A 20,894-nucleotide genomic window follows, 5' to 3' on the forward strand; every position below is an offset into this window, starting at 1 on the left:
CGAGCCTGTTCATGCCTCCGGAAGCAGAGACCCTACATCCACTTGGCTTCTACCAGTAAGCAGATTCTTAAACGTGGTTTCTTTTTAAATGGACACAGCTCGATTCACAGGGCAGGCAGGATAGGAAGGTCTATGAGGAATCTGTAGTTCGATAGAATCTCTATGTGAAATATCTTGTTCTATTGATAGAGACTTCAAACTGCAGATTCCTCCCCTTTTTAATAGATCCCAAAGAAATACCTATGCGTGGGTGGGTCTGTGAATTGACTCAAACCAAAAAGGCCTGTAGGATCAACCGGGTGAAATGGCCTTCTCGGCGAACCTAGCTGTCGAGACAGTAGTGCTTCATTAAATCATGGCGAGACTCCCATGTGGCCACCTGACAGATGTAAAGGAAGGAACTCAATGGTAGCAGCTTTGGCTCTGGTGGAATGAGCCCTTAACCCTCGAGGGCTGTTTTTTTACTAATGCTTAGCAGCCCTTGATGCTGGGCATGGTCTAGTGAGAGATGGTCCTTTTCTGCATAGCTTTGCCCTTCTTCACTCCTGTGAAGTCCACATAGAGCTAATCGTCCACTCAATGTTCTCTGGGATGATCGATGTAGAAGTTCAGCGCTCTTTTGGGGTCTAAGAAAGTCTCTCCTACTCCTTAGATGAGGAGGTGATGGTTTGACTGAAATGGATTGGCCTCACTACTTTTGGAAGGAAGAATGCCCAAGCTTGCAGAACCAGTTTGTCTGAGAAGACAATGTGTATGGTGGGTCGATACAAAGAGCTTGAAGCTCACTCACCAGCTGAACTGATGTTTTGGCAACAAGGAACATTGCCTTGAGGGTGAGAAGCCGCAAAGGGCAGCTGTGCAGCAGCTCAAAGGGAGTACATAACAAATATGTGAGAGCCAGGCTAAGATCCCACTACATCAAACACACAAAAGGTTTTGGGAGAAATGCGTGCAATTTGTCTAACCACTGACAGTGACTCGGAGTAACATCCCAACCAATAGTTCTTTTGCTCACCATGCCATCTCAGTTTAGACCCAGCCATATGAAAATCAGTCTGAGCCTCCCATCACCTACTGTGTGTTTGATGTACCAACCTAAGTGGCAAGGGTATGCACAGATGTGTGTCTGTGCTTACTGAGCCACAGGAACCAAGTTATCCCTGGCTGAAGAACTCTTATCAGAGTGAGACCAGTCCTAGGTTTGTTGTGTTCCGGTTCAGTGAAAACCTGGTTTGGCAATTTGGGCTGAACTGTTCACATGAGGACCAGAGTCGAGACTGATTTACATGTGGTAGGGTCCAAACTACGTGGCATTGTGAGCAAAAGAATGATGGGTTGGGATGCTACCCAAAGCGAGTACCAGTGGTTTGAAAAATTGCAAGCATTCCTACATCACCTTTTGTGTGTTTAAGATCCCTCCCACTGCAGCATAACAAATGGAGGAGGAGGAAACAAATGTAGGAGTCCTGTAAAAATGCATCACAACAGGTGATTTGAATAACAAAGGCTGGTTTGCCATCTGTAAGAATGCCAAAACAGTAGAAAGATACCCTTTAACTGTGCACAAAACAAGGCCTTGCCGGGCGAGGACAAAAAAAACAACAGAACATGAGATAACCTGACCCGGATGGGGCCTAACTGCTGTGTGGCACACAAACCCACAAATTAATTCCAACAACAGGTGCATACAGTTTTCGTCGAGGGATCCTGGCTGCCGAGATGTCATCAACCACGTCTGGTGGCAGGGTGAAGGTGTTCAGCTGTCACCACTAAATCTACAAGTTTGAAGGTGTAGATTTTGGAGGTCTGAGTGCAGGACACTGCCCCATTGCTGCACCAGCATAACATTCCAGATGGGCAGCCAGATTGGAGGACAGTTCTTGATGCCCAGGAGCTCTAGACACCATACTCTCCGCACCCAAACTGGTGCTACTAAGATGACTTGTGCCTATACTGGCCTGATATTCTTCAGAACTCGGGCAGGAGAGGTATCGGAGGGAAGGCATACAAGAGCCTGAGTCCCATCGTAGGTAGAACACGATTTAAAGATGAAGCACCCTGGGAACGCCAACACAGAGAACTGCTGATATTGTGCATTCTAAGCAGTGGCAAAGCGATCAAGCCAATGCTCTCCCTATGCATGGAAGAGACATGTACCACCTACGGGAGTAACTACCATTCGTGATCTGCTTGGCATCAATGGCCAAGTTTGTCTGCCCTGTAGTAAAGCCACAACAACATGGCTGCCATTTACCCCAGAGTTACCAGATTCCCACCAGACTCTCAATTCTCGCTGGAGCTTGTTCCACCTCTGCAGCAAATGAATTGGCTTTCAAGACACATTCAAGGTCCACAGCAGAAGGCAGAGAGACAGTAAGAATCTCCTGAAACTTGGGAAATGGAAGCTGGAGCACATGTGGAGGTTAGGGTTATGAGGGAAGCACTGGCATGGGTACTCCCAGGAGCCCCTGAGAAGGTTGTTATCTTGAGGGGAGCGTTGGCATGAGAACAAGGTTCTGAGTGTTTAAGTCATGACACGAGTTGGACCTCACAAAAAATGTGTCCAACCTACTATTTGTCCTGGGGGGACTAAAAGGAAAGCACATTTTGCTTTCCCTCCAACCATCAATATATCAGAGTACCAAATAAATCTGATGTGTTGTTAGTTTGTGTTCGGAGACTTGTAAAGAGGGGTGTCTATAGAGTATCCAGACATCATACATTTGAAATCTCCTGCTCACATCATAGGAGTGCCCAACCAGAGCAGTAACGCCTCCAACTAGACTTCAGCGAGATGGGATTTTAGGCGTACCCACAACATTTTGGGCGTAAACATTCAAGAAACGTAGACCCTTAGCCACTAGGCACCACAAATCATCAAATACTATACCTCTGTATCCTGGCACTGTGCCCTACATGGTATGCTGCTAAACAAAATAATCCATTTCCCTCAAGGAGGAGTATGACGAGAACATCTCCTCTTTTAATGCACAACGCTAGTATGCTCTTGTGTAGTGCGATGTATCTGCTGCATGAATGTATCACATGGCACAACACAAACATGAGTTGTAGCAGGATATTAGGAGGGCTGGAGAAACCATAGGTTATCTACAGTCTATGGTGATGTTGCTGGATACAACCACCTTGCAATCAGCTAATATTTAATGTGTTTTGGCGGGTAATCTGGTGCCCCAGCTGGGGCTTAGCACTTGTAGATAAAAATAAGAAGCAAAACAATCTTTGTCCTTTTACCCTGTTCCCATTGAACCACTGATAGTAAAGGTCATTTCTGTTAATTTTCCTCTCACACTACAGTTAAAAACACGTCATATTCTGCCTGTGACACATTTTAGCATTTCTTTACACCAATGCCCAGTAACAAAAAGCAAATTATCACGCACTCACCAGAGCCACGCAGTATACTTTTTGTACTGCACCTCTTGAGGATCATCCCTGCCATGTTTCAACTGCATTTCCAGTTCTGCCTGTCTTCCCTGCAATATCAAAAAATAAAGACATTAATCTATTACATACATTTGTATTATGTATACTAATAACCAAGCTCTCCCCTAGCTAGGCACCATCCTATGGCTATATGATGCTACCTGTAATTGCACCCTCTTCAAGGCAGTTCTTAACACTACCATAGAATCCATTTAAAAGGAGCATAAATAGGAATACTCTTGACACTTTTAACAGTGACACATACCTGTGTCATGGCAACCACAAACACTCAGCAATTCTCTCTAAAGGGAGGAACATATTTATGTTTATGACTGTGAGATAAAAGCTGGTGGGAATGGGACTTAAACTAAGCATGGCAGATATTAACAGCTTAACTTTCACAGCTTTTCAGTGTGTTGGGGACGTTCTTAATTGGCCCTTGGCAGCAGCTGGCAAACCCCATCTTCAGATGCTAGGATGCATAATGATGAAAAGTGCTATTTGCTGCCCTTTTCCTGTGAGGTGGTTTATCCAAAAGGCCTGCAAGGACTAAGACTACAAAAAAATCCTTTGGCATATTGTTCTGCAATGCCTATCAAAGGCACTGAATGAGGCTAGACTGGCCATTAAAGTTCAAACAGAGATCAAAAAAGCCAAAGGTGTGAACTATCACTAATAGTAGATGAGAAGTAGGTTATTAACACATTAAAATGTATGACAGGATCAAGGAAATTTGAGATGCCTAATATTAAGCAGGATTAGGACAACTGTGGAGAATTACTCTTCAATATTTATTATGCACTCAGTAGTGAAAGGAATCAGGATCCGGTGTCTGATTCAAAAACATAAAGTCTGCAATATTCCAAGGAACTGCATTAGGTTGCAGGTCTCTGTCCGAGTGTGGTGTGAATCAGGCATTGGAAGAGAAGAGTGGCAGGAGTCAGGACTTGTCAAAACACTATATATGGGATGGGAGAGGAGTTGGCCTAACGGCAAGGGCGGTCAGCCTCGAATCTGGGGAAACAGGTTTGAGTCTTGGCAATTATGCGGACCATCCTATGATTCTGGGCAAATCACTTAATCTCCCCATGCCTAATGAAAAATGAATGTGTCCTCATGTAACACAACTGGTGCTATGTAAAGCACTCTGATACTCGATACCTTTGGGTCAAGTTTGTTCTATATAAAACGCTGTAAAAAAAATATATATATAGGGTTTAAACTGATGAGTAAGAAAGGCGGTACAACAGAACTATAAATAAGATTCTGAATCAGGAGTTACACTTGAGAGGGTGCAGAAATTCTCAAAGTGACATATACAAAGTGACAGAAAATAATGGAAGGATTGTTTGGGCATCTTGAGAAACAGTAATTAGTAGGCAAAAGCAGGTCATTCTGGGGCAACAGTGTTTTTTCTACCACATACCATAAAGAAAACAGTGCCGGACGTCAAATTCACAGTACCTGCAGAAGAGCATGGTATGTTCTGCCCATGAACCCAAGCCAGGACTGTGGCAAGAGGATGGAGCGGTGCCATTCTGAAGGCTGGATATTAACCTACGAGGTAAAAAGAATACATTAGTCAATCCAAAGATATTTGCAGCATGAAAATGCACAAGCAAGCATTCAGAACACTAACAATGTATCTTTTTTTTAATCGTAGCTCTAGAATTCTGCAAAGAGACTTTGCTTTGTAATAACTATGGAAGAAGGTTCATGTAAAGAACAATTCAGCCCTTTCATGTCCAGGATGCACATGAGTTGCTGTGCATCGTAAGTAATAAATATTTAAAACCTAGAGGAGCACAAAAGAGATTTAACAACTAAAGAGAAAGTGCAGTTTTCTTAATAACTGAATATTTCATCAAACTATTGGGTTTCTACGAGGATCACCAATCAAATACAAATAGTAAGCTAATGAATACTCATCACATTTTATTAGAAATGCATTTTTTACAGATTGTCCTAAATACTTATGTGCCATTCAGATGCCAAGTTATTTTTGCATTCCCATCAACAGTATTAGCAAACTTTTCGGAAAAGAAAAAAACAAAAAGATAAGCTGATCAACTTTCTCCACCCCTTTGCCAGAACCAGAAATAACTAGGTTGATTTTAGAACCATGATAATATTGGTCTGAGGTTTTAGGTGGTGCTGATGTTAGTTCATCATAAATGTATATAGTCTGGTATCCATGAAGGCAATTCTTCCTCAGTATTTCACTTCCCAGGTCACAATTACTTTTCCTACGTTTACAAACAGCCTGCCTTACCCGATCTCTTATTTGTAGTTTTAACCAGCATCATATCATTTGACATAAAAATCTCTGTGGGGTTTTATCTTTTACCAGCTCTGCAGGAGTCTACAAAATTCAAAAGTATACATGCTGTACTTTGCTTAAGCATTATAACAGGTACGATGCTAAGGATATACACCCTTCTTTTTCGACTGATATTTCCACATTCTCACAGTATCTCAAGGACATGCTGCTCAAGGCCTTCTTATACAAACCTCTTTACCACCTCACTCCGGCACCAAATACCCCACCTAGAAATGGCTGACTGTCTTCCTATTTCTAGTCACAGTGAACACAGATAAAATTGGATGTGATTTAGCAAAAGGTTGTGGTCTGAATTTGTACTCAGCTCTTGCTTAGACTGCCTCTCACCAGCAAAGATATCTGCCTCTAAAGTTCTTGTTGTATACACTGCCCTCTGAACGGAGATAAAAGTGATCATGCTAAATTAGTTTTAGATCAAAGGCAGTGTCACAGCACAGCAAACTCAGGGAGCATGCGCTGAAGCTCAGCGACTTTGTGCCCTGTGGAGACGCTGCTGCTCAACAGAGAATCATGAACTTCTTCTCCATTGCAGGACTGCAAACCAACAACTAAGAACAAGGACATGAGCCTAGATTTACTAACACTTTGATGTGGGTTTGTGTTAATTGCGTAATGAAAACCCAGCACACAATGTTGTGGTGGTTTGTACTTTCCAACACAAACCAGGATTTGCGTTGGAAATTCGGCCAAAGTGCATCAAGGGAACGTTACATGGGTGGTACATGAGCGTTCCTTTGCAACCACCCGAAGGTTTTGATGCAAATCCCGGTCTATTAACAATGGAAGAAGGGGATTTACACCAAAGATGTACAACTGCTCATGGCAGGCATTACTGCGAAGACCATAAAAAAATGTGCTGCGAGACTGGATATGCTCATCAAGCACTGTAATTTCAATACATGTAATGATGAGGAAGCTATATGCCTCAGAGTAATTAACTGAAGCTTGTCAGATTCCTTCAAACGAAGAATGCTGAGAGAAACTCTGATCCTGGACAGAGTTCTCATGGCTGCCAGAGCTGCAGAGAGTACTGATCGACAAGCTGCTGATATGGAGGCAGGAGGTGCCCAGAATGAGTCAGTCATGAATGAGAAAAGTAAGCCAGAGAACAAGGAGAGATACCCAGAGTGAATTCTCCACAGAAAAAGAAGTTGTGTTTCAAGTGGGGTTTTCATTTCCACACAAAGGTAAATGTCCCGCAATTGGGTAGCTCTGCAAAGGCTGTGGAAAAGAGAACAATTCTGTGATGGTGTGCAAGGCGAAGGAAATAGTATTGACAGCATAATTTCATCATTTGTGTACTGTAGAATACATAGGTGTGGGAAGCCCAATTTAGGTGGAATGTTTTTGGCTTTATTGTTTCCAAGCCACAAAAGTTAAAAAAGAGAGGTGGAAGTAAACAGCACCGATTTAGTACCTATCAGTGGGAATGCTCCATGTAGACAGCTTGTCCCATAGGATGTCTGTGTCCCCTCCTTCAAAATACCCAAGAACTATCGCTGGACAACTAAATGTCTATGTACCGCACAATCAAAAACTTCCCCATCTAGGTTTATGTTGTGCCCACCTCCAAAAGCAGGTTGGCCCCAGCCACTCCTTTCAAGTTATTTAATAATAATAATAATACTAGTTTAGATTTAATCAATTTCTTTTGAGTAGTATCACAAAAAAGTTCTCAATGTGCTATTTCATATGAGACAGTATTCTTTAATAATCAATCATAATCCAAGACATCAATCAAACTACCACAGGGCTCGAAAAATCCACTCGCATTTGCTAGCCAGATTTAATTAGGACGAGTTATTTTTTGGTCCTACTCGTCCTTTCTGATGAGTAGGAAGACAAACTGACTTCTGACCTCTGTCTCTGACTGCAGGGCAAATGTGACAAGATAGCAAGATTTAAAGGCATCTCTATTGCTCACAATGTAAATGAGCAAAACAAATGCCTTTAAATCTTGTTCACTTGTCACATTTGCTCACAGAGGTTAAGTGCATTACAGTTAGGTCGAGTAGATTTTTGAAGTTACTAGACCTGCAGGCCTAGTAACACATTTTTGATTTTTCGAGCCCTAAACCAACCAACGCATTTTGCTCTAGTCAAAAAGAAAATCTTCAGGGCTATTCATAGGTCTTAACAGCTTAATAACAAACTTTCAGATTTCTGTCTAAAAGCACATCTTAGTTCAAGATGCCTGTGTATCCACAAAGTTAAATCAGGTCATTAGCAAGTGTCATTATTCAAGCACCATGGCAAATGCTGTTCACATTTAACTTTGAGTCATGTAATTCAAGCATCTTGAATTATGAATTGGACTCTTGATTCTTCAACACAAAATTTGCTTTTGGACAGAAATCTGAGATTTTGTTATCAGTTCTAGTTAGAATAGTCGATTCTAGTCCAGAAACATCTGGTGTAGCCTTCTGTGAGACCCTAAAAGCCTTGCAGGCTGAAAAAAGGATCAAGAAATGGAAAACAAAAGACTGGATCATCAAATAGCCCACCTTGAGCGGCTGAACATCTGATCCCTGAGTGAGGAGACTAGGCATCAGCTGGCAGCGGCTAAGGCGTGCTTGAATCCACAGTTACTGGATGCAGCAAAGATGGCTTGGACCGCTTCACAGCACAGACTTTACGAATATGGTGATGAAAACAGAAAACTGCTCTATTGCCTACCAAATAAAGATATGGAGGCCAGACTCGTACCTAAAATACATAGTTTCAAAGGGGACGTGTTATATGAGTCCCAGGAGATTGCGGACATGTTCGCCGACTACTTTGAAACACTCTATAGGGTCGTGCGCAGCGCATTTCAGGATGGCCGCCTAGTACGGAGCACCGTAGAGCAACGGGGATTACAGCTATGTTTTTTGCGGTCCCAGCTCACATTTCTCCTTGAAACGGATTCCTCCATACGTCGGAATATACAGTGAGTGGATAAATATATTGGTATGGCTTTTTCTCCTCCTCTGCTGTGAGAAATTTGAGGTTTCAATATTCATCACATACGGCCGCCATTTTGTTTATTCTCCCTGCGACTGAAATGACGTTTCTCTCTTCAGAGACATTATTTTGAAGTGACTTTCTGCATGTTTTATAAACCCTGTTTTCTCCAGCTTTTATAGGGGTTGGTTTTTGCCTTCTCCCTCAATTTTCTATCCAGTGAGGGGCAGTGGTTGTTTAATTTTACGGATTTGATGCAAGTGTAACTTGTGACTGTTGTGCTGTGCAGCCTTTCTCAGAGCAGGACTGATATTCTAGTTGCTTCTTAACTCCTTTAACATTACAAATTTCCCTGTTTTTTTTCAACATACGGGTAGGAGTAAAAATATGCTTTTTATTGGCAAAAGTCTACAGTCATACTTCTGAGACTTCTTCATTTCATACTACTTCTAATTCTTCTCTAATCAACACTAACAAGATGGTACAATCAAATTCTTCACGAACAGTGGCCTCGCCATCCTCCTCTATCAAACGGCAAACTCCATCTTCAGGTAATAAGCGTCTCAAGCAGGATCCTCCTTCTCCGCCGATCCTATATCTTTGGACACTGTTCTGGAAGAGATTCGTGGTCTACGTCCATTTATCGAGGAAACAAATACGCGTCTCCAAGACCTGGATACTAAATGTTCATCTATGGAAGCCTGTATATCTGTGGTGGAACATTATGTTGGAGAGGTACAGGACATATCTACCATGGTTGTTACCTTAGAGAAGGAGGTTCTCCTGCTAAAGAAATCTGCTGAAGATCTTGAAAACAGGAATAGGCGCAATAACCTTTGCTTATATGGTTTTCCGTAAGGTTTGGAAGGAGATGATCCGGTTAACTATTTCACTACTTTTTTTCCAATGCTTCTTGACCTTTCTGCAACTTCAAACCTAAGTATCCAGTGTGCTCATAGATTGGGTCCTCGTCTATCCTCTGCTAAGCCACGAGGTGTGATTCTTCTATGTTTTAAATTTACTGACCTTTTACAAATCCTGAATGCAGCTAAACTCAAAAAACAACTTGTATGGTCTGGCTCTAAACTATTTATCTCACAAGACATCTCCTCAGCAACAGCCAAACGCCTGAAGAAATTCCTTGATCTTCGTCCTGCCCTACACACTCTGGGCGCATGATATGGGCTGTTCCATCCATGCCTGTTTAAAGTTACCTTTCAAAACAGAACCTCTACTTCTGAAGATCCGGTAGACCTGAGGAAAAGTATTCACTCGCACTCCACAACATTGATGGATACTGCTGGTCCTTCTTCTATGGCTTCGGTACCCTGACTTATTTCTTCCTCATTATGTTATGTTTGATCTCTGATAATGCATATTGTTAATTTTTTCTCTTGCAGGTGTTCCTAATTTTTGCTTCATAACATGTTATATTTTCTCTTTGCAGATAGTCTCTTTGCAAGTTGCCTTTAATATTTGTCTCATAATATGTTGACTTTGTCTCTTTATTTTTCTCTCTTTCCTCATATTTATGCAGACTATCTTTTTGAGATTTCTTGTATATCAGTTTCACGCCTGTGTTTTACTGTTCCCCATTGTGGTGCGTTCTCCTTGCTTGGATGTGTCATCTTCACCTGTGTGACGCCACACCTTGTATCCTCTTCATGTTCTCTTCTGAAGGTATGTATTACAGTCGTCAGTCATCTTTTTTACTTTATTTGTAATCATTTATTCTTTTCATGGTTGACATGTACTGTCTTCTCTTAACGTTCTTTCTTTGACCCTTTTCCTCTCTTTCTTTAACTCCTTTACATCTCTTCTTTTTTCTATTCTCCTTTCCTTTCTTAGTATTTCATTTCTTCTTGTTTATTACTGTTGATCGTGTTGCTTTATACATTGTTGAGTTTATCCACATTCAGAGTTGTATCCTGGAATGTGAAAGGTTTTATTAATCCCATAAAAAGGCAGAGAATTCTTTCTCATTTAGCCTCCTATAATCCAGATTTAGTTTTGCTACAAGAGACTCATTTGACAGAATTGGAGGTTTTAAAGCTTAAACGGAGTTGGATTGGTTTAGTCCTGGTTTCTCCTACCTCCAATAAAAAAAATGGTGTCATTATTCTATGTCATAAAAGGTTACATTGTTCTGTTGTTTCTCACGAAATAGACTTAGAAGGTAGATGGTTATTAGCTAAGTTACTTATTAACACTATTTCTCTGACTGTACTTAATGTTTACGGTCCGACTTAACCGGACTATTCCTTTTGGCCTAATATTACCAAAAAATTTATCCAATATAAAGATGAATTTTTTGTCTTAGGAGGTGATTGCAACCAGATTGTGGAACCATTTATAGACCGCAAATCCCAGATTCGATTCATCCCTCATGAAGCTCATAAGCAATTTCACAACACAATCTCTCAGACAAACCTTATAGATGCCTGGCGTTTATGTAACCCAGCTGTTACAGAATATACCCTTTTCCACCCTCCTCATGGCTCTCACACGATTAGATTACATCTTTCTCTCTAAACATCTATTTCAGAATCTCATTTCCTCTACAATTGAACCTATTGTAATTTCTGATCATGCCGTTATTGCAGACTTTGATTTGCTTCGGTCGCAACCCAGATCCGCTAGATGGAGGTTCAACAACTTTCTTCTTCCTTTACTTCTTTTGCTGAAGAATTCTTTCTCTTGAATGATGACCCAAATTCCTCCGCTTCATTGATTTGGGACACATTAAAGGCTGCTGCTCGCGGTTTCATTAAAAATTTTGTGTCTAAGAAAAAGAAGAAATCTTGTGCTCAGCATAAGTGCTTATTAGCTAACAATAAACGATTAGCGCATCAATTTTATTCTTCCTCCTCTGGCTCTAATATGCAAGAGCTGATTCGTGCTAAATTAGACTTCAACAAATAGACCACTGATAATGCTTCATCTATTCTTCTTCGTAGTAGTGCCCGTTATTATGCTGGACGGAATAAAGCCGGCAAGCTTTGGGCAATTAACGCAAAACTCGTAAAGAACGTGTCTTAATAGATTCCATTCAAACTTCTGAGGGAAAACATACTTTTAAAGAACTTAGATGAATTTGTTACTTTTTATAAATCCTTCTATACACTGGAATCCCCTGCTTCAGCTTCATTGATTGATGGGTATCTTGCCCAAGTTCCCCCTCCTATCTCCAGAGATCTTGATTTTAACACTCTTGAGTTAGAAATTTCAAGCATAGAAATTTCTAGATCTCTAAATTCACTTAAAAAACAGAAAACTCCAGGGCTGGACGGATTTACAGTATAATTTTATTTACACTTCTCAAATTTCTTACTTCCTAAACTTTTACATCTTTTCCATTATTTTTGTAACACTGGTAAGACAGAAGGTTCTTTTTAAGAAGCTACAATTTGCTTGATTCATAAGGAAGGTCATGATCCAAAGCTTTGTAAGAATTATTGTCCTATATCCCTTCTAAACGTGGATTATAACATTTTTGCTAAATTACTTGCTTTATGTCTTGAACCCCGGTTGCCTATCCTAATCTGTCCAGAACAATGCGGCTTTGTTAAAGGCAGATTAACTTCTGATAATCCTCAAATGTTTTTCAATCTTCTGAATAAAGCCTTCACTCTTTCTTATTCCCTAGCTGCAGTATCTGTGATGCGGAGAAGGCTTTCGATAGAGTCAATTGGTCTTTCTTATTCAAAACCCTAAATTGGCATGGCTTTGGCCCCAAATTTATTTCTCTTATTTCTCTACTTTATTCATCTTGTACTGCCTCTGTTTCAATTGAAACTATTGAACCTTTTTTATCTCCTATTCTTGTATCTCTAAATTTACTTATGAAGCGTCTCATTTAAAATTATCTGCTTATGCAGATGATATTTTGCTTTTTATTTTCGATCCAGAGACTTCTATTCCCTCTCTATTACAAGAATTTTCAGATTTTCCTTTGACTTCTGGCTATAAAATAAATCCAGATAAAACAGAAATTTTGCCCTTCACCAAATTCTGTCTTAAACACCATTTTGACTTGACTGGCTTTCGTTGGAATAATTCTAAAATTAAATACTTCGGCATCCGGTTTAACAATTCCATTTTAAACTCGGTTAAACTCAACATGAGGGAAGCCCTTGACCCGATTTCTAAAGTTCTTGCATCTTGGAATCCTCTTTTTTTTTCATGGTGGTGTCGTCTTGATTCTATAAAGATGATGATTACTCTTATTTTATTATACATTCTTTCCATGATACCTATCCGTATTCCCTTTATATATTTAAAAAAAATTGATTCCCTTCTCTCTATATTCTTATGACACAATAAAATACCTAGAATTTCTTCGAAACTTCTTAAAGAACCCAAATCTAATGGAGGAGTAAAATGTCCTGATTTTCGACTCTACCATAAAGCTTTTTCCCTGAAGCAAGCATCCAAATGGCTTCTTCCAGGCATTACACCTTATACACCTTTATGGGTTACAAAGGAACAATCTCTTGTTGCTCCTTTTTCTAGTAAGGAGATTCTCTCCTTTACTACAAAGACAAACATTACGTCTCTTCCGCTATTTCGTCACACGTGTTCTTTATTAAGACCTCATTGTCAACCAATCATTTCTACCAGAGAGGACTTCCTACAATATTCTCTTTGGTATGATCGTCTTATTACTATTAAAAATAGACCTTTATAGTGGAAGTCTTGAAGACTTCGAGGTGTCATTTGGGTCCGTGATATATTTGATGTCGTGACCCCTTGTTCTTCTTCTCATTTTCAAGCTACTTTTAATTGTCCACATTCTTTCTGGCAAAGAATCTCAACTCTCATGGAGATAATCCTAGATGTCTTTTACTCTTTCCCCTCTGATGCTCCCCCACCTACAACGGACACTCTTTTTAGAATTTGCACTTATTTCCAAAGGCCTCCTTGATATATAAATTCCTTTCCACTCCAGATCCTGTTCGTTCTAAAACAAAACTAGAGCTTGCTTGGGAAGCAGATTTGGGTTGTGTATGGAACATTGAATTCTGGAATAAAATTTGGGCAAAATCATAAAACAAATTCTAGATCTGCTTCTACTACACAATCTATGTTTTTTCTTTATCATAGATTGTATTTCACTTCCCTATCAATAGCCAAGTTTTCACACAATGAAGATAACTCTTGCTGGTCTGTAAATCCGCTTCAGCTGATTTGTTGCATCTTTTATTTTCCTGTCCCAATATAGCCTCCTTTTGGTTAGATGTATGGTCTCATATCCAAAATCTTTAATATACACATACCCCTGGCTAATAATATAATTTTTGCAGGTAGTTTATCAGATTCTTTACGCTTACCCTCACATGAGAAAGGCCAATTTGATCTTATGTTAGCTTTATCTTTTCAACAAATTACATCTAACTGGAAATGTTCAACTAAACTCTCAGTCAAGCCATGGTGGAATGATGTTTGTCATCATAATCGACTAGATATTGCTTTTGCCTCCTCCTATAATCCAACTGTTAACAGGAAGTTGGTTCTTCTAAAAGTTCTGAAAATGTTAAACCTCCGTAAATTGCTGTTTCTCTACCTTTATACTTTAGATTATTCCTTTATTATACTACTTTTTGATATGTTAATCTCTTCTTCATTTATCACTAATATGTAATATTACTCGATCTTCAGTTCCTGAATTATATTATACTCTTTATCCCCTCCCTCCCTCTAAATATGTAAAATTGTAAACCGCTTTCAACTCTGCTTAATTTTGCCTTTCATATCTGTTGTTACTACCTTTACGATAATCTGTATGGCTCTCTTTTGTAATTCATTTCATTTAAATAAAGATTTTCAAACATGAAACATTCTATAGGTCCTGACCACCCAGGAATGTGAGACTCCAGCACTCGATAGAGCGGGATCTTATATCCTCAAAACTGTATGCCTCTGACAGAGCGGAGTTGGACTGCCCTAAGTCTGAGGAAGAACTAATAGAGGCCATGCAGGGAATGCCTACAGGAAAGACACCGGAACCAAACTGTTTTCCCTTGGAATTTAGGAAAGCTGGTGCTTCCCGTCTGATCCCATGCCTGATGTCTATGTTCAATGAGGCCCTGAGGACAAATGCACTGCCCCGGGACCTGTGCAGGGCCACTTTCACTGTCATCCCATAGCCAGACAAATCACCAACAGGCGCTGCCTCCTATAGGCCAAGTCCCTAATTAATGTAGAAATAAAAATAGTGTCCTTAGCCTTGGCCAACAGGTTCATCAAGGTGATAAGTTCCCTAATCAACGAGGAAAGAACCAATTCATACCCCGACGGGGAACTCAACATTGTATCTGCTGCCTGCAGGTGGCGATGGCCCATTCTGACAAGCTGAGAAAACGAACAGCATAAGCATTGCTGGACTTTGAAAAGGCCTTCAATTTGGTCTAGTGGTCATTTCGCGACTAGGTTGTGGAAAAAATGGGCTTTGGACCCTATTTCCGAGATTATGTAAAGATACTCTACTGTTCCCCTTGGGCGAGGGTACATGCAAATGACACACTGTCACGACCAATCTCAATTGGCTTTTGTAGTTTGGTTTGCCCTGTTCCCATCATGCACTGGGACAGGAACAGACTAATTTGCATACAGCCAGGTTCTGAAACTGGGATGGTGCAATGAGCTAAAAAACGGTGTTGGATCTAGCCCTGATCTTTGGACTGGGTGAGAGTATTCTGCTTAATTCAGAGACTCTGTCCCTCACCACCCCTTGTTGTAAATTATTTTGTCCACCCTAAGCGTGGAAGGGTATACTCAGACATGAGTCCCTTGCTCATTGCACCATCAGGATTCAAGCAAGCCGGGCCGAAGACGGCTGTAATGCCAGAAACCGGTCCCCGGAAGCTTGTTTCCTTCCCAGTGTAAGAATTGGCTTTTGTAGTTTGGTTTGCCCTGTTCCCATCATGCACTGGGACAGGAACAGACTAATTTGCATACAGCCAGGTTCTGAAACTGGGATGGTGCAATGAGCTAAAAAACGGTGTTGGATCTAGCCCTGATCTTTGGACTGAGTGAGAGTATTCTGCTTAATTCAGAGACTCTGTCCCTCACCACCCCTTGTTGTAAATTATTTTGTCCACCCTAAGCGTGGAAGGGTATACTCAGACATGAGTCCCTTGCTCATTGCACCATCAGGATTCAAGCAAGCCGGGCCGAAGACGGCTGTAATGCCAGAAACCGGTCCCCGGAAGCTTGTTTCCTTCCCAGTGTAAGAATTGGCTTTTGTAGTTTGGTTTGCCCTGTTCCCATCATGCACTGGGACAGGAACAGACTAATTTGCATACAGCCAGGTTCTGAAACTGGGATGGTGCAATGAGCTAAAAAACGGTGTTGGATCTAGCCCTGATCTTTGGACTGGGTGAGAGTATTCTGCTTAATTCAGAGACTCTGTCCCTCACCACCCCTTGTTGTAAATTATTTTGTCCACCCTAAGCGTGGAAGGGTATACTCAGACATGAGTCCCTTGCTCATTGCACCATCAGGATTCAAGCAAGCCGGGCCGAAGACGGCTGTAATGCCAGAAACCGGTCCCCGGAAGCTTGTTTCCTTCCCAGTGTAAGAATTGGCTTTTGTAGTTTGGTTTGCCCTGTTCCCATCATGCACTGGGACAGGAACAGACTAATTTGCCTACAGCCAGGTTCTGAAACTGGGATGGTGCAATGAGCTAAAAAACGGTGTTGGATCTAGCCCTGATCTTTGGACTGGGTGAGAGTATTCTGCTTAATTCAGAGACTCTGTCCCTCACCACCCCTTGTTGTAAATTATTGTGTCCACCCTAAGCGTGGAAGGGTATACTCAGACATGAGTCCCTTGCTCATTGCACCATCAGGATTTAAGCAAGCCGGGCCGAAGAAGGCTGTAATGCCAGAAACCGGTCCCCGGAAGCTTGTTTCCTTCCCAGTGTAAGAATTGGCTTTTGTAGTTTGGTTTGCCCTGTTCCCATCATGCACTGGGACAGGAACAGACTAATTTGCATACAGCCAGGTTCTGAAACTGGGATGGTGCAATGAGCTAAAAAACGGTGTTGGATCTAGCCCTGATCTTTGGACTGGGTGAGAGTATTCTGCTTAATTCAGAGACTCTGTCCCTCACCACCCCTTGTTGTAAATTATTTTGTCCACCCTAAGCGTGGAAGGGTATACTCAGACATGAGTCCCTTGCTCATTGCACCATCAGGATTCAAGCAAGCCGGGCCGAAGACGGCTGTAATGCCAGAAACCGGTCCCCGGAAGCTTGTTTCCTTCCCAGTGTAAGAATTGGCTTTTGTAGTTTGGTTTGCCCTGTTCCCATCATGCACTGGGACAGGAACAGACTAATTTGCATACAGCCAGGTTCTGAAACTGGGATGGTGCAATGAGCTAAAAAACGGTGTTGGATCTAGCCCTGATCTTTGGACTGGGTGAGAGTATTCTGCTTAATTCAGAGACTCTGTCCCTCACCACCCCTTGTTGTAAATTATTTTGTCCACCCTAAGCGTGGAAGGGTATACTCAGACATGAGTCCCTTGCTCATTGCACCATCAGGATTCAAGCAAGCCGGGCCGAAGACGGCTGTAATGCCAGAAACCGGTCCCCGGAAGCTTGTTTCCTTCCCAGTGTAAGAATTGGCTTTTGTAGTTTGGTTTGCCCTGTTCCCATCATGCACTGGGACAGGAACAGACTAATTTGCATACAGCCAGGTTCTGAAACTGGGATGGTGCAATGAGCTAAAAAACGGTGTTGGATCTAGCCCTGATCTTTGGACTGGGTGAGAGTATTCTGCTTAATTCAGAGACTCTGTCCCTCACCACCCCTTGTTGTAAATTACGACCAATCTCATTAGCATGGGGGACCCGCCAGGGTTGCCCTCTGTCCTCTCCATATTCGCCCTGACCATTGAGTTGCTGGTAGAATCGATCAGGGGGGACACAAAAGTATGGGGGATGAGCTGGAATGAGGGGGCTGAAGTACAAGTTACTTATCTTAGGTAATGCATTATCTGGTAGAGACTCTATCTAGCTGCTGATTCCTTACTTTAGAATTATCCCAAGGTACCAGACTGGATCCTGAAATTTTTAGTGAGCGGTACCCCTAAGCACAGATAGGCGTCATTGCTCAGCTCTGCGTGGCTTTGTTGGCGCCACCTGCGCCAGAAGTGATGTTTGCGGTGCCTATACAGGGGCCACCCAAGTTCGTTTTTGTCAGTTACGTTTTGGAACTTTCCATGCCAGAAGTGCAGAGCCACTAAGTACAATGACCACTGTTGTGGAAAAATAGGGCCCTGAATCAGAAATACCCTGTCCCTAGAAATCCCTTCACAGAGTGGGGAGGATGGGTGGGTAGGTAGGTAAGGAATTTGCAGCTAGATAGAGTCTCCAACAGATAAGTCGTTAGCGAAGGTAAGTAACTTATTCATCTGATAGAGACTTCTAGCCACAGATTCCTTACCTTAGAATAGATACCCAAGCAATACCTCCCCGGAGCTGGGTCTTCAAAACTGTTTCACCCTAAAGTCCTGCTGGACCTAACAAGCAAAGTGTCCTTCTCAACGGACCTGACTATCCAGCCAGTAGTGCTTGGTGAACGTGTGCATAGAAGCCTGCGTTGCTGTCTGGCAGAGTTCCAGAACCAGAACTCTGCATGCTAACGAAGTGGTCGCAGCCTTAGCTCTGGTGGAATGAGCATGCAAAGCCGCATGGGGTTGCTTCTTGGTCAGTGCATAGCAGATTTTAATGCAGAGCACGATCCATCTTGAGATGGACTGTTTCTGCACAACCTTCCCCTTCCTCACTCTGACATAACCCATGAAGAGTTGGTTGTCCACCCATAACTCTTTTGTGCACTCAAGGTAGAATGACAATGATCTTTTTGGGTCTAGTCGGTAGAGTGCCCCTCTTCCTTAGAGGGATGCGGTGAAGCGTAAAATGTAGGCAATTTGATGGACTAGCCAACATGATAGGGAGTGACAACTTTTGCCAGGAAGAAAGCTCTAGTGCGAAGAACCATCTGGGAAGATGTTTAGGTATGGAGCCTTAGATGACAAAGCATGGAGGTCACTGACCCTCCGGGCAAAACCTATTGCCACTACTGAGACCGTCTTGATGGTAAGGAGCCTGAAAGGACAGTTATGCAGTGGCTCAAAATGAGCACACATCAGAAAGGTGAGTACCAGGTTTAGGTCCCACTGAGGCAGGTTTGTCAGTGAGATCCACACTGTAGTCATCCCACAGGTCATTCTCTTCGCTGGGTGCTAAGGGCTAAAAGTACGGGTCATAGTGGTTGTAAGTACTAACGAGATGAGAATCCTTGTGAGGAGATTCATGATGATATTGTGGAAAGTGAGGCAGTGGTGAGGGGGAATGCCTACGGGCAGGAGGAAGCAGTAGTACTGACACAAAGCTTTCTGGGTCCAAGAGGAGTATGTGGCTCAAAGGGCAAATCCTCATCAAAGGTCAATTTTCGCTTTTCATGGATTCGTAGGGGGCGAATGTGGGCTTGGGAGAAGGCAGTGCCAGGTTCAACGCTGATCTACACGGCCCATTTAGCTTCAACTTGAACTCCGAAGAACAAGATACTTACCTCCGGTAATGCCTTATATGGTAGAGACTCTAACTAGCTGCACATTCCTTACCTTAGAATTATCCCCAGTTATCCGGAATCTTTCATGAGCAGTACCACTGCGCGCTGGTAGGTGGCCTCGTTCAGTTCAGCATGGCGTTGTTGGCATTGTCCCCTGCCGGAAATGACCTTCGCAATGCCTATATAGGCACCACCCAGGTGAGCTGACATCATTTACTTTTCGCGACTTTCCATGCCAGAAGCGCAGAGCCACAGAGTACACTGACCATTTGTGTGGAAAACTAGGGCCCTGAAAAAGGAAAGCACTGTTCATAGAAATTTGATTGCACAGCGGTGAGGATGGGTAGGTCAGTAAGGAATTGGCGGCTAGATAGTCTCAACCAGATAAGGCATTGCAGAAGGTAAATAACTTGCTCATCTGGTAGAGACTTCTAGCTGCAGATTCCTTATCTTAGAATAGATACCCAAGCAATACCTCCCTGGAGGTGGGTCTGCAAACCAATTTCACACGAGGAAGTCCTGCGTGACCGAACGGGCAAAATGGCCATCTGTATGGACCTCACTGTTCAGACAGTAATGTTTGGTGAACGTGTGCAATGAGGCCCACGTTGCTGCCAGGCAGATATCAAGGACTGGAACTCCACAACCTAAAGCAGTGGTTGCAGCTTTAGCTTTGGTGGAATGAGCACGTAAACCCTCAGGGGGTTGCTTTTTGGCCAATGCCTAGCAGAGCACGATTCACTGGGTCCAACTCTGCACAGCCCGTCTCTTCTTCGCTCCGACATACTCATGAAGAGTTGGACATCCACCCAGAACTCTTTTGTGCAGTCAAAGTAGAATGACAATGCCCTTTTTGGGTCCAGTTGGTGATGTCGCTCTTCTTCCTTAGAAGGATGAGGGGGAGCGTAAAAAGTAGGCAGACTAATGGTTTGGCCTACTTCAAATTGAGTGATCACTTTCGGAAGAAAGTAAGCTCCTGTACGAAGCACCAGTTTGTCTGGGTAGATGTTAGGATAAGGAGGCTTGGATGACAAGGCCTGAAGACCACTGACCCTTCAGGCAGATGCTATCACCACGAGAAAGGCTGTCTTGATAGTAAGGAACCTGAATGGACAACTGTACAGAGGCTCAAAGACAGTGCACATAAGGAAGGTGCGGACAAGATTGAGATCCCACTGGAGCATAACAAAGTGAGTGGGAGGGAACATATGTTGCAAACCTTTCAAAAACCTAAGTGCAATAGGGGAATGGAAAAGGGAAGGTTGGTCGTGCAACCGAAGAAAAGCTGAAATTGCAGACAGGTATCCCTTAACAGCGCCCAGAGCTGAGCACTGCTGGGCAAGTGAAAGAACAAACAGGAACACCTGAGAAAGGAGGGAGAAAGGGGATCAATGTGTCTTTCTGAACACCAAGCCACAGATTTAGTCCAATGGCAGGCATAAACCATCTTGGTGGAGGGATACTTGGCTGCCAAGATAACATTAGAGTTTGGGCGGAAGATAGAAAGCTGTCAACTGTCGCCGTTCAATCTCCACTCAAGAAGGCAGAGAGTTGACAGATTCGGTGGAGAACCCTCCTGTAATGCTGGG

At 42.5% G+C, this 20,894-nt stretch overlaps 1 protein-coding gene across 1 annotated transcript in view; it reads right to left on the reverse strand.

Annotated features, from left to right (window-relative positions):
- The window catches only part of FOCAD (focadhesin), a 1,210,644-nt gene that overhangs the window by 437,596 nt on the left and 752,154 nt on the right, over positions 1-20,894 (reverse strand). The window contains exons 24-25 of the mRNA XM_078675948.1: positions 4,909-5,001; positions 3,406-3,494 (exon numbers count right to left, since the gene is read on the reverse strand). Coding sequence (XP_078532074.1) covers positions 3,406-3,494; positions 4,909-5,001 — 182 coding nt within the window. The remainder of the gene's footprint in view (positions 1-3,405; positions 3,495-4,908; positions 5,002-20,894) is intronic.

The sequence above is a fragment of the Lissotriton helveticus genome, chromosome 2_1 (genome assembly GCF_964261635.1).
Source record: "Lissotriton helveticus chromosome 2_1, aLisHel1.1, whole genome shotgun sequence".
NCBI classification, from domain to species: domain Eukaryota; kingdom Metazoa; phylum Chordata; class Amphibia; order Caudata; family Salamandridae; genus Lissotriton; species Lissotriton helveticus.